Genomic DNA, 13,486 nt, shown 5'->3' with positions numbered 1-13,486 from the left:
GTTGTGTCTTATTGTTTTGTTGTGTCTTATGTTTTTTGCCTTATTGTTTTGTTCTGGCTCATTGTTTTGTTGTATCTCATTGTTTTGTTGTGTCTTATTGTTTTATGTCTTATTGTAGGACCACTGCCACCGGGTAAAAACCCATTTGTAGTCAAAAATAAATAAAAGTGTGAGCCAAAATAGCTTAATAACTAAAATATAAGCTGGAAGACCAGAACTCTGTTCTGACAGGAAGGATTCTTCTCTTCGCCACAAAATCCAAATTTATTCTGAGGTCCATGCAGCTTCTTACCCAACGGATATTGGGTTAAAGTAGCTTTGGCGTAAAGATAACCTTGTGGCGAAGTTAAGAACTCGTGGAGCTATACGTCCTAGCCCCTCTCACCCACTCATCCGCATGGCGTGCCACTTAGTTAAGAGACAGGGACGACTTTATCTTTTATCCTTAACTACTAAGATGTGAAATGGATTAAACTGACTCAAAAAGTGTGCAGTGGTGAGCTTTTACGATGAATGTGTTGAATATTGATGTTTCGTATTAACAGGAAGTTTCTTAAATTGTTTCGTACGTATTGCTTACGCATGAAATAATTTGTACATGGGATTTGGTTGCATTTATTAGTGATGTTCATATCCATGCAAATAAAAGCAGTTCCGTAAAGAATATGTTCCTTTAGTTTGCCACTCTAGTGACCTTCAATCACATATGAATCTGATAATATTTGGATTTTTTTAACATTATTGCCAGTATGTTTTTCAAGTTTAGGTGTTCGTTGAATACGATGAGATGCAAAAAGGCATAGCATGTAACAGCGCTACCGCTTTTTATGGTTATATTATAAATAAGCTCCAGATGACAATTCAAAACATTGCAGAAGCTAATGCACCATCTCCCTCTAAGTTAACTGCGCTGATATGTATGAAGATAGGAGAACAAGATAACTATTTGAGAAATGTCGTGCTTTCTGAGAAGACACATTCCAAACGTTATTAATAATTATTCTGAAAATATGTGTGAACTGTGCGCTCACAGAAACATAAAATAAAAAGTTCTTTGTTGTTTGTAAGTCACAACTTTTCCAGTTCTACTTTATCATTAATTTCGAAATGCAGATGTACTTTGATAACAACTCTATACCTGTTACAATGATTAAAGGAAAATTATAGGCCGTAGTTGTTAGGAATTTTGTAATAAATCTAGCGAATATTACGCAGTCAGTGTTTTTACTATTTTAGATTCATTAATTTGAACCGAAATTCTTGTAGGAACTGATACTTTCCTTAGTGATATTTCTTTGAAATACAGGTTGGCCATAAATTATTTACCACATTTCAAGTAAACAGAAAATACATAGTATTAGGAATACAGATAATTGGTTTTCTTTGCTTGAAAGAAGAAATTATCAAGTTCAAAACATCTTAGTGTGGGCGCCATTTGTAGGTTGCAGAATGCCCAAATGGTACTCGATTTCACGCCATGTGCTTTCCAGCATCTGGGGTGCCACAGAAACAAGTGCGTTGTTGATCCTTGCACGAAGTTCAACCACATTTCTGTACGGAATACCTTGACCTTTATATAGACCCCAAAAAAATCCAGTGGTATTATATCAGGGGAGTAAGGAGACCAAGGGATTGGTCCTTCCCGCAAAATCCATTTGTTTGGAAAAGTTTTATTCATATACTCTCTCACTGTAAGGCCCCAGTATGGATGGGCACCATTTTGTTGAAGGTGTGACATCTGCGGGACTGAAAATAACTCAAGCATATCGAGATAATTTGTGCTGTTCACTATCTTCTCTTGAAAGCAGAAGGGTCCAATAACCTCATGACGAGAAAGGGCGCACCACACATTGAACTTGAGGCTATACTGTTTGTATTCGCGAAATGCATGTGCGGACTCTTAAACCCAAATTCTGCAATTGTGTCTGTTTACCATATTACACATGTGGAAAGTTTTTTCATCACTGAAAATCACTCTGTCCATGAAGCCATTGTCATTGTAGATGCGGTCTAGCATGTCTATAGCAAATTTCTTTCTACGACGCCCGTCGTCAGGTTCGAGTGCTTGCACAATCTGGGTTTTAAATGCGTGCAGCTTCAACCGACGTCGATCGGGGAACGTGCAGTTCTCTGCTAGCGCGATGAAACTGTTCCAACCATCGCTTGATGGACTGACTGTCTTCCAGGTGCTTGTTCTCTATATTCCCAATGGTAACGTCTCTGAATTACAGTAACTGAGTTTATCTCGCAGTACCACAACACAGACAATTCTTATTGCTCGGGAGAAATTACCATCTTGCGTTCGCCAGCTACGTACGTTTCAGCAGCGCCACCATCGGCCAGGCAATCAATTAACACAAAACTTTTTCAGCGGTTTTTTCGAACAATGCAATCCCTTTCACGATATCTCTAAAACTTTCTGATTCATGTAAGTTTGAAATGTTTTGAACAATTTATGGCTTTCCCGTATTTAAAGGAAGGCATTCTATTCCTCACTCGCCCCTCTGGCGCAGATTGGAAAGGAACAACAACTTAGAAATTCGTGAGCAAACAATGTCGCTCAGATTTCTTGTTTCTCTGGACTTAAGCCATCGCTTAGTATTATAAAAATAAAGACACTACGATTCGATACGTTCCCTAGCACAGGGACTGGAATTAGCCCCTACCATCAGACCCAACAGAATAAGCATTTTACCTGAAGACATGAGCAGAGACAACTCGCGAAACGAAGTGGCTTCATTTGCAGAATACTGAACGATTTATCTTTTCTAGAGAAACAGAAATATTGAACGTAACGCATCATTGGAACCTTATAAAATGATTTGATAGTTTATTTTCTTATTTTATAAACACGAGGGTACGTTTGTTCCAAACTGGCAAAAAGATGTTTAAAGTGGAGGTTTCGCGGCGACTGAAGTTGATAAAAGACTCTCGTGCTACAAGCCGCGTCAGGCGGTTGAATGTTGAATAAACCATATCTTCTACCAACGTTCCGAAAGCCATCTCTACTCTCATCCTCAGGGCAGCTGCGTAACAAAACTGATCCTCTAGCGCGCTCGCCGATGAGAACTGGCGGACGTCGAGCAACTTTGTCGCCAGAGATTCGAAGATATTGGGCAAGAGGAATGGGAGAATGTGTGTCTGGCATTTGGAAAAACTAGAACAAATTTATAATGAGCAAGAAGGCATGATCGAAGAAGCTATTAAATGCATTATAATTTAAGATAATGGAATGGATAGCAGCGGCAGCGGTGATGAATCGAGTTATATGTCAGAAAGTGAAGGGCTGTCAGGAGTGGAAGAATTGGAAGAGGACTAAAGCATAGTGAAGAAGATAAAATTGTCTAATACTCTCTGCAGTGTTAATTTTCTAGTAAAATGTATTGTAGTGAAATCCACTTTGCTGTGTTATATACGGTGGTGATGTTTCATTTTATTTGGAGTGTACTGTATGCGGCCTGCTGCCATTCCTTACAGGAAACTTCTGATAAATGACTCTCTCCGAGGTTCCAATTTACAAAACGCAGCGGCCAAAAACGCTGAATCGTGGTCAACCTGCCATCCACCGCAGTTCCCATTGGCGAGCGCGCTACAGACGACCAGTTTTGTTACGCTGCTGCCCTGAGGATGAGAGCAGAGATGGCTCTCGAAACGTTGACAGAGGATATGGTTTATTCTCCTGTCAGCCACCTGACGCGGCTTGTAGCCCGAGAGTCTGGATAAAAGATATTTTTAATAATCTTCGTTTAAAATGTTGATGTTAGAAGACTTGTAACCAACAAACAACTGAGTCCAACTTACTTCGGAATTGCGAACAGACTGCATGAAGACTGTTTGTTTCAGGTACCTGTCCTGGAACGACTTGCGATTACTTCAGAACGACACGTTCTCCAAATTACCTCATCTTCTAATCCTGTGAGTATAAGCACCACGCGGTGCCTGTCAGTTTCATGTTTAGACAACTGCCTTTTATATACATGTAACACAGCGTCCAGTTGGAAGAAACAGCATTTGTGTGCATGACCTTAAGGAAAGAGAAGTTTGGAAGAATTAGCGAATACAGAAAGATAATACAGAGCGATCATAAGTTTGTGGGCTATTGAGGGGTATGTAATTTTTCAAATATACTACAGAACATTTGGACACCATTGACGTGTTTCACATACGGTCACAGAAAGTTATTGAATGTACATACGGTTTAGTTATGTTGGGCGGACGGAAATGCATACAGCTGAACCATATGTACCTGAGCCTAGTTCCTTCGAGGTTGAAATTGCTATTACAAAGTGGGAAATACGTAAATCACCAGGTAGAGATCAAATTCTGGCAGAACTGATTCAAGCAGGAGATGAAACATTACATTCTGAGATCCATAAACTCCTTAATTATGTTTGAAATAAGGGAAAATTGCCCTAGCATTGGAAGAAGCCTATTATTGTGCCAATGTACAAGAAGTGTAATGACACTGACTGTAGTTATTATCGAAGTATATCACTCTTATCAACTTAATACAAAATTGTAACCAACATTCTTCTTTCAAAATTCATAGAAAACGTTATTGAGTTTCGGCGTAATAGATCAACAAATGATCAGATTTTTTGTATTTGTCAGATACTGGAGATAAAATAGGGGTACAATGAGACAGTACATCGGCAACTCATAGACTTCAAAAAATCTTACGATTCATTTAGAAGGGAAGTATTGTACAATATCCTCGTTGTATTTGGCAAAACCATAGGAATAATTAGGCTTATTACATGTGTTTAAATGAAACCTATAGAAAAGTCTGTATAAGTAAACACTTGTCTGGTACGTTTCCTATTCAAAATGGTCTATAACAAGTAGATACTTTATTTCTATTTCCATCCAACTTTGGTTTAGAACAGCTGGTCCAACTTTTATCTTCGATCGGGCCGGATTAGTTTTCCAGTTGGACCCAAGGGCCACGAAACCCTTACTGTCACTGTTTTTACATTGTCGTTATCTTTAATAATACTAATTCAAATATAACAATTTACTATTGCATATGCTGAAATATAAATTGTATTTAAACGTGCACAAACTACCACAGAGTTGTATATTATTTCGCTCTTGTAACAGTTAGTATCGCTCATAATGTTTATCCGGAGAACTTACACGAATTATTTGAAATCCGCTACATTAACAGCTTGTAACTGATACAATAACATTTTTTTTTGCTTTTAAGTCAATGGTTTTAGTGAGAACACTGAGCAGAATGTTCTTTTAACATTGACGGAATATCAACTTCGAAAAAAATGGGTTTATACTAAATGGTAATAAATTAACAAATACATTCGCGGGCCGGATCCGGCCCACTGACAAGCAGTTGGACCGCGCTGCTTTAGAATACACCATTAGGAACGCCCAAGAAAACCAGGTGGTACTGAAATTGAATGGGACACATTAGCTCATGGTCTGTGCTGATGATGTAAGTCTATCAAGGGACATAAATACAATAAGGAAGAACGCAGAAGCTTTAATTGTTAATAGTAATGAGGTTCCTGCAGAGATAACTCAGTATATGTTGATATATCGTCACTACAGTGCAGGGCAAATCGTTATATAAAGATAACTAATGGATCCCTTAGAAATGTGGCAAAGTTCAGATGTTTGGGAGTGAGAATAACAAATAAGAATTTGATTTATGATTAAATCAAGAGCAGATTAGATACGGGTAATGCCTGCTGCCATTCAGCTCACAACCTTTTGTCTTTCCATCTGCTGTCTAAAAGTATAACAACTAAATTATACAAAACTATAATTTTGCCTGCAGTTTTGTATGTGTGTAAAACTTGGTCTCTGACACTAAGAGAGGAATGTATACTAAGGATGTTTGAGAACAGAGTGGTGAGGAAAATATTTGGATCCAAGAGGGATTAAATACTAGGAGTCCAGAGAAAATGCATAACGAGGAGCTTCATAAGTTGTACTCCTCGCCTAACATAATTGGATTTATCAAGTCAAGGAGGATGAGATGGACAAGGTATGTTGCCTGCATGGTAATTAGAGATGTGTGTACAGGATTCTGGTGATACACCACAAGGAAAGAGGACATTAGGAAGACTAAACGTAAACGGAAGGGTAATATTAAAATGAATGTGGCTCAGGATAGAGACCAGTTACAGACTGTTGTGAACACCGTGATGAACCTTTGAGTTTCATAAAATAGTGGGAAATTCATAAGTGGCTGAACCGCTGCTGGTTTCTCAGGAAAGACTCAACTCCGTAGACTATATACGTAAATAAATTAATGATCACGGAAGTTGAAATACACATTTTTCGTTACGTTTTCCAAAACGTCCTCTAATGTATGGTTTTGTGTCATGTAGCGTGTAAAATCCTAATTAAAATTCAAATTTGGAAAGAATAGAGGCCGACAGCACGACGCATTATTGTCCTATATTGAACAAAAATGCCGGTGGCAGTCGAGAAATATTCACGATCACCATTCAAACTGACCGAAATATGTTGACGATGCAGTCGATTAGTAAAGGCTTAGTTCAAATTTTACCTGAAACTTTATGCCCAATCAACATGCCAAACCTGTGGGCGAAATATAGTAGTTCTTCATGGTAAAACCAAAATCATACAATTGTAACGTGATGTTGCTCAGTGCAATGTTGTATCACAGATGGCCAAGGACAAACATTGAGTAGATGAACAGATAACTGAACTTTGCCGGCTTCTAATACGGACACACTTTGTTGCGAGCTTGTGTAATATCAGGGTTAAATTTAATGGGATTCAACTAAACTTTGAGGCTTTAAACTGTAAGCCACACGCTAAAAGCAGGGCTATGATCGATATGTTTAAACTGTCTCAATCGCAGGTACACAAAATGTCAAATCGTAATTAACCTCACTTCGGGCGGAACAATTTGCTTCTGCGTCTCATTAGTTAACTACCACTGCCAGCTTTGTTTACCGAACAATTATTAGTGTTGTTACGATCTAGAGGGGCGCTTTTATTGGCTCCGCCTAACAGCAGATATGACCACTCACGATTTCGGGAGGGATATTGGGTTGACTAGGGACTTACTGCAGAAAATAGTACTGGGGGATACTGGTAGGACTCGCAAGGCCTCTATCTGTACACAGGACAGCACAACACAGAACAACGCGGACAAACATCCATGGCTTGAGTGAGATTCGAACCCACGGTCCCAGAGTCCAAGCGGTACAAGGCCGGCGCCTCAGACCTCGCGGCCACTGTGACCCCCGCAAAAAGTAGTACAGAAAGAAATAGAGCAGAGTAGTTTCGAAATTCATTCTTTACGTACAAAAGTCACATATAGATATTACAGTGAGCAATAAATGCACCATTCTGATAACACTCACTCTATGGCGGAGTAAATATTTGAAATGTTCATTGTGTGCTCCGCTTGCCGAAGAATAGCCCACTTTCTTCATGTACGAGGTGCGATCAGAAAGTTTCAAGACTGCGCCTATAAAAACCCGTACACTTATCTCAGGTATTAAATTCATCCATCACCCTCGAAGTAGTTCCCCTGGGAGTGAACACAACGATCCCAGCGCCGCTGCCAAGCCTGGAAGCATCCCTGGAAATCTTTCTTTGTCAGCCTGTCAAGCACCATCTGCGATTCTGCCTAAATCTCTTCTATCGTCTCAAATCTCCTTCCCTTTAGCTGAATTTTCATATTTGGGAAGAGGAAGAAGTCACACGGCGAATAAGGAGGGTGCGGGATGACGGCCATGGTGTTTGAGGCCAAAAACTGCCGAACCTTGAGGGCGGTGTGCGCTGGCGCGTTGTCATGATGCGTCGCATGTGGAGTTCTTCCTTTAGAATCAGCTGACAGGTCCCATAGCCTATCCCAACAATGTCGCACAAATCGTTGATGGTACGACGTCGATCTTCGTGAATGGCCTGCCGAATCTTCGTAACATTTTCGGGCGTTGTGCTCGAAGATGGTCGTCCAGAACGCTCGTCATCATCGACAGATGTTCGGCCATTTTGAAAACGTGAATGCCACACAAAATTTTGTGCACGACCCATTGCGGACTCCCCAAATGCTTGCTTTAGCATTTCATAGATTTCCGTAGCCATTTTGGCAAGTCTTTGGCAAAATTTGATGCACACGCCATTCCGTAATCGCAGGAGGGTCGGTGTAATGCACTACCAAAACGCCCGTAACTAAGAAACAAATGCTAATTCGATGATGCCGGCTGGCACACTGATTCACTATGAATGTAGGCCGCACCCCCTAGCGGCAGAAGCTCGTACTACATCCGGTTCGCCCGCTATTGTACAGTCTTGAAACTTTCCGATCGCACCTCGTAAACCGAAGTTTTATCACCGTATTCACAAAAGCCAGCCACCTGAGCTAGCTGAATCTAGTTTGCTCCATTGATTCTTGTCACTGTAAGGTACATCTTAAAGTTAAATTCCCGCATTCGCTACGTTCACCCAGCAGTTTTCTCCCTTCTCGCCTCCCAAGCAGTACCTTGTAAATATCCTCCCCTCCCCCATGCGTGCCGCATGTCTCGCCCACCTCATCATCCTCTATTTAATCACCCTAGCAATGTCAGGTGAGGAGTACAGGCCGTGAAGCTCATTATTTTGCAATTCGCTTCGTGATTTATCTTCCTCACTTTTAAGTCCAAATATCCTACTCAACACCTTGTTCTCCAAGTATATTAGCACATGTTCCTCCCAAGTTTCTCACCCATATAGCAAAAGTGGCTAAATTACACTTTTGTATATTTTAATCTTTAGTTTTTTTATGAGACGGGAGGACAAAAGATTTTCGACTAAATGATAGCAAGTATTCCCTGAATTTAATCTACTCTTGATTCCGTAATGAAAATTATTCTGACTTATTACCGTCGTACTTGAATTTTGTCACATTTTCGAACGATTCGTTAGCTATCCTTACATCCCGGTTCTGTCCAGAATTCTCATGCCAATACATAATCATGTACTTTGTGTTTTCTGCATTTATTTATAGACCAACATCCCTTATAGCCCTTAAGTATGTTTCTGTGTCCGCTTTTATAGTGTTTATATTATCGCCCAACAGATTAATAAAATTAGCATCGACCAAAAACTGATGTGTCCCATTCAATTTGAAAGCGACCTGATTTTCTCAGACATTCCTGATGGCATATTCCAAAACAAAACTAAAAAACAGCGGTGATAGATAAATTTCCTGTTTCAGAACATTCTGAATAGGAAATGTATCGGACAAAACTTTATCTATTCGAATTTTGGTGGAGGTTTTGCTGAAACACATTTTAACTATCCTGACTAGCTTCTTTGTTACATAAATTTGAAGCAAAATATTGTAAAGTGCTTTTCTTTGAACTGAGTCATAGGCTTTCTTGAATTCTATAAGTAGTTGATGGACTGACCCATCGTATTCCCAATTTTTCTCTAGTATCTGGCCAGTGCAGATAATCTGGTCATTTGTAGATCTATTACGACGGAACCTGCACAGATGAACCGCAATAATTTCATTGGCATATGGAGTCAGCTTTGCCGGAGGAATGTTGGATACAATTTTGTAGGCAGGTAATAAATAATTGGGAGATTGTTCGATAATTATTACAATTAGTCTTATCACCTTTCTTATGAACTGGTATAATCAAAGAGTCCTTCTACTGCTGTGGCATTTCTTCCTTACACCTTATAGAGGAAATAAGTCTGTGTATCTTGGAACGCAACGTTTTACCTCATGCTTTGTTCAATTCGGCCAAAATCTGATCAGTGCCCGGGGATTTGTACTTTTTCAACTTCTCAACAGCAGTTTCCACTTTGATAAAGCTAGCTTCTGGCACTAATGGCCCAGCCATCTATATTAATAATGCCATGAACCACGTAAACATTTAATTCCTGGCTAAAGAAATGTTTTCACCTATTCAAAACCATGTGGGGATCTGCGAGCATATAATCGTTCTCTCACCTGATAATATTAACTATAGGTTGGAAACCTTTCTTAAATTAATTTATGCCTCTTTATAAATCTCTAATTTTTTTGTTTCTGTATTTAATTTCATGTTAATAACTTTTGCTTTTCAGGTATCCCCTTTTCTTATTCCTAAATTTTCTATTGGTTTCACGTCCTCAATTTTGCAGATTATCTGATTTGGTTTAAGTTTTGCAACCATTATAATTTAACCTGCTTCTGTTTATCTATCAGTTTTGAACACTCGTCATAAAAGTATGGTTTACTATGCTTTAGTTTGTAATATCCTAGATTTTCCTTGGCTGAGTTCTTAATATTGTCCCTAATATTATCCCATGCGATCTTAATATTTAAACTGTCATCTAAGTTCTTTAAAGTCGCAAAACTTTTGGAAATTTCTATTTGGCACGTCCCTTTAACTTCTACATCACTGAGTTTCTTCAAATTAGATCTTTCTAACGAAACTTTTGTCTTACTTGTTTACTTACTGTTAGGCTTTTGTCACTACCAGGTACTGGTCGGTAACACAGTTAGCTCCTCTGAAAGACCTGACTTGTAGGATTTGAAGTGAGTATGAAGATTGCTGTGTTCTGGGTTGTTGCGCCGTTTGGTCTAGTGGAAGTTTACCGACGTTTCAGATGTCCTTGCTACCTCCATCATCAGGGTCCTTCGTAATTGATATCACCAAGCAACATTTTCATATGTTAAGAGGGGACTGGTCATATACCTGTTTTAGTTCTTCGCAAAAGTTATCCTTTTGTATCATATTTATCCTCAAATGGTGTATGAACATTCAGTACAATGGTTGCTGAAATAATACTATTATGTACTTAGGATATTTGATATCAAATGATATGAATAGTAGTATAAAGCTACAAAGTTATAATAAAATAAATGGTATATTTAAAGGTCACTTAAGGAAAAACATGACGACGGAGACAGAGTTAAGAATACATAACATTACTTGTAAAGCATCTTTGTGTTATGGCAGCGAGAACTGGATTATAAACAATGGAGACGCCCAAAAACTGGAAGACGCACGAATGAGATTCCTGAGGCCATTATTAGGGTTTACAAAATTGGATCACCAGATAAATTCAATTCATTTATTTAAGTGCTTGACATCAGCCAGATAAGGCCAATAACAGTGAAGCACTGAACAACAACACAGGACAAAATATAATACAATAATTACATTGATTTCGATAATAATAAAAGTGAAACATTACAAATACAAAATCAAACAAATGAAACTAAATATATAAATGTTTCATATTAATAATAATAGTAATATTTCAATTCTTTTATTGAGTAATAATTCAGAAGCAAATAGGCTAAATAATATGCCTAAGCAATATAATATTTCAATTCATTAATATTAAATTTTCCTTCATGTTCTTAATTCATTAATATTAAATAAGAACATGAAGGAAAAAACTAGAAAAAATTACAAGATTAAATACCATAAAATATGGAAAAAATGAAGTATTTTAAATTTTATAATTTTCTTGATTTCACTGTTCACAATCATAATCATTTGAAAAGTCGACTGATATCGGTAAGCAAAATACAATCTTTGTTAAAGATGTCGATGTTCCTACAGACTGAAATGGCAGCAGAAACGCGTCTGGCTGAGGGACTGGCCTTGAAATTACGTTGTACAGTAAAGGTAGAGTAGTCTCTGATAAACCTAGTGGATATGCGGGGACTAACTGTATCGTATACCGATGAGCAACTAATTTTGCCTTTAAAATCATTAATGAGGGAAAGCGCATTCAGAAGCCTCCTCCTTAGTCTGACTAAAATATCTTCATAATTATAGGCACACACGTCATTAAAAATCAAGTGTAACATAGAGCTACAAATTTCCTTTCAATCCTTTCTAGCTTACAGGAGTCAGTGTTAGTGACAAAGTTCCAAACAACGAATGCATACTCAATTTTAGAACGGACTAGGGCACTGTACAAAACCAAAAGGCTACCAAGGGTGGGAAAGGAAGAAGTAATGTACCGAATCAAACCAAGCGTTTTTAAGCCTGACATTCATAATGGATTAGAAGTGAACTACCCGATAGAAGAAGTAAAAATGTATCAAAATAGCCGGATAGATCACCTGGAGAGAATGGATAGAAGCCGCTTATCCAAACTAAGTTTACAATATCAACCCCAGGGACGACGGGCTGCCGGAAGACCGAGGTAAAAATGAAAGGATCAAGAATACATGAGCATTAAAAGAACAGATCTTAAGGACTAACCCTTATTTATATTTATGAAGAAGAAGAATGTACGAAAGATTCTCTTCCTAACTAGTGATAAATGTTAACTTTCCCATTGAAAAATGTATATTTCTCTGCTGTAGGATTTGAGGTTTTCACGGCGGTGAGTCTGAAGATTGCTATCTTCTGGGTTGTTGCACCGTGTAGTCTGGTAGAAGTATACCGACGTTTCAGGGGTCTTTGCTGCCTCCATCATTAAGTCCACCTCCCAGTGCTTTCGATCATACCAGTCTCCCGTGGATGTTAGAGTCAACGTCACCTTTGTTGCTAGGCTGCTGCTCGCGCCGGAGTTGTGCAGGTTTGAAAATGATGTATTCACAAGAAGAATGTGACCAACCCCCTTCTCGAAGGTATGACCAACTTGTCGAAGGCAATTTGTCGGGTGAGGAGGCTTGCGTGCTCCAAAGACCGTTAGGGCTATGCCGGCCGAAGCTTCGGTTCATCGTAGAGTCACCCAAGCCGGACAGGTCTAAGGTGATCCAGGTTGGGGATTGGGCGTAAGGCTAATAACCTTACACCTTTAAAAAAAGTATTGTTACGAACACATTAACCAATCCTCAGATCAGGATGGACTCTTTGGCATGACCATGGCAATTGAAAAGGGATATGAGATTTGGTACTTGGAACATTAGGAGCCGTAATAGGGCTGGGGCACTGAAATCAGTGAGTAGGGAATTAGAGAATTATAAGTTAGATTTAGTGGCAGTGAAGGAAGTGCGATGGGAGGGGGAGGGCACGATCCCAGTGGACAATTTTACATTTTTCTATGGTAAGGGGAATGACAATCATCAGTTAGGGACGGGGTTTTTTGTTCATAGCAGAACTAAAGCTGCAGTTAAGAGAGCAGAATTTTTTAGTGACCGGTTTTATTACGTAATTTTGGAACGACGTTGGTGCGACATCATTGTCCTTAATGTTCATGCCCCAACTAAGCACAAAAGCGATGATATCAAGGATAGATTTTATGAAGAATTGGAATCAGTATTTGATACATTTGGAAAGTATCATTTGAAAATTCTGCTAGAAGAATTCAATGCGAGAGTCTCAATGCACTTAGTAATGATAACGGTGTTAGAGCAGTAACCTTCGCTACGTCAAAAGATTTAATCGTAAAAAGTACAAAATTTCCACACATTGATATTCATAAACACACATGGACTTCCCCAGATGGGAGCACACACATTGAAATAGATTATGTTTTAGTAGATAACAGAAGGCAGACAAATATAATTGATGTGAGATCATTCAGAGGAGCAGACTGTGACACT

General features: G+C 38.9%; 1 protein-coding gene across 2 annotated transcripts in view; it reads left to right on the top strand.

Moving 5' to 3' along the window:
* LOC110832235 (uncharacterized) overlaps positions 1 to 13,486 on the top strand; it is a 112,316-nt gene that overhangs the window by 64,462 nt on the left and 34,368 nt on the right. For both annotated transcript variants that reach the window (XM_022069061.2, XM_022069060.2), the window contains exon 12: positions 3,844 to 3,915. In XM_022069061.2, coding sequence (XP_021924753.2) covers positions 3,844 to 3,915 — 72 coding nt within the window. The remainder of the gene's footprint in view (positions 1 to 3,843; positions 3,916 to 13,486) is intronic.

The sequence above is a fragment of the Zootermopsis nevadensis genome, unplaced genomic scaffold (assembly GCF_977971745.1).
Source record: "Zootermopsis nevadensis isolate Lab colony 2312 unplaced genomic scaffold, Znev_1.0 Znev_ptg000010l, whole genome shotgun sequence".
Taxonomy (NCBI): Eukaryota; Metazoa; Arthropoda; class Insecta; order Blattodea; family Termopsidae; genus Zootermopsis; species Zootermopsis nevadensis.
The sequence above is the reverse complement of the archived record's forward strand: the minus strand, read 5'-3'. Positions and strand labels throughout refer to the sequence as shown.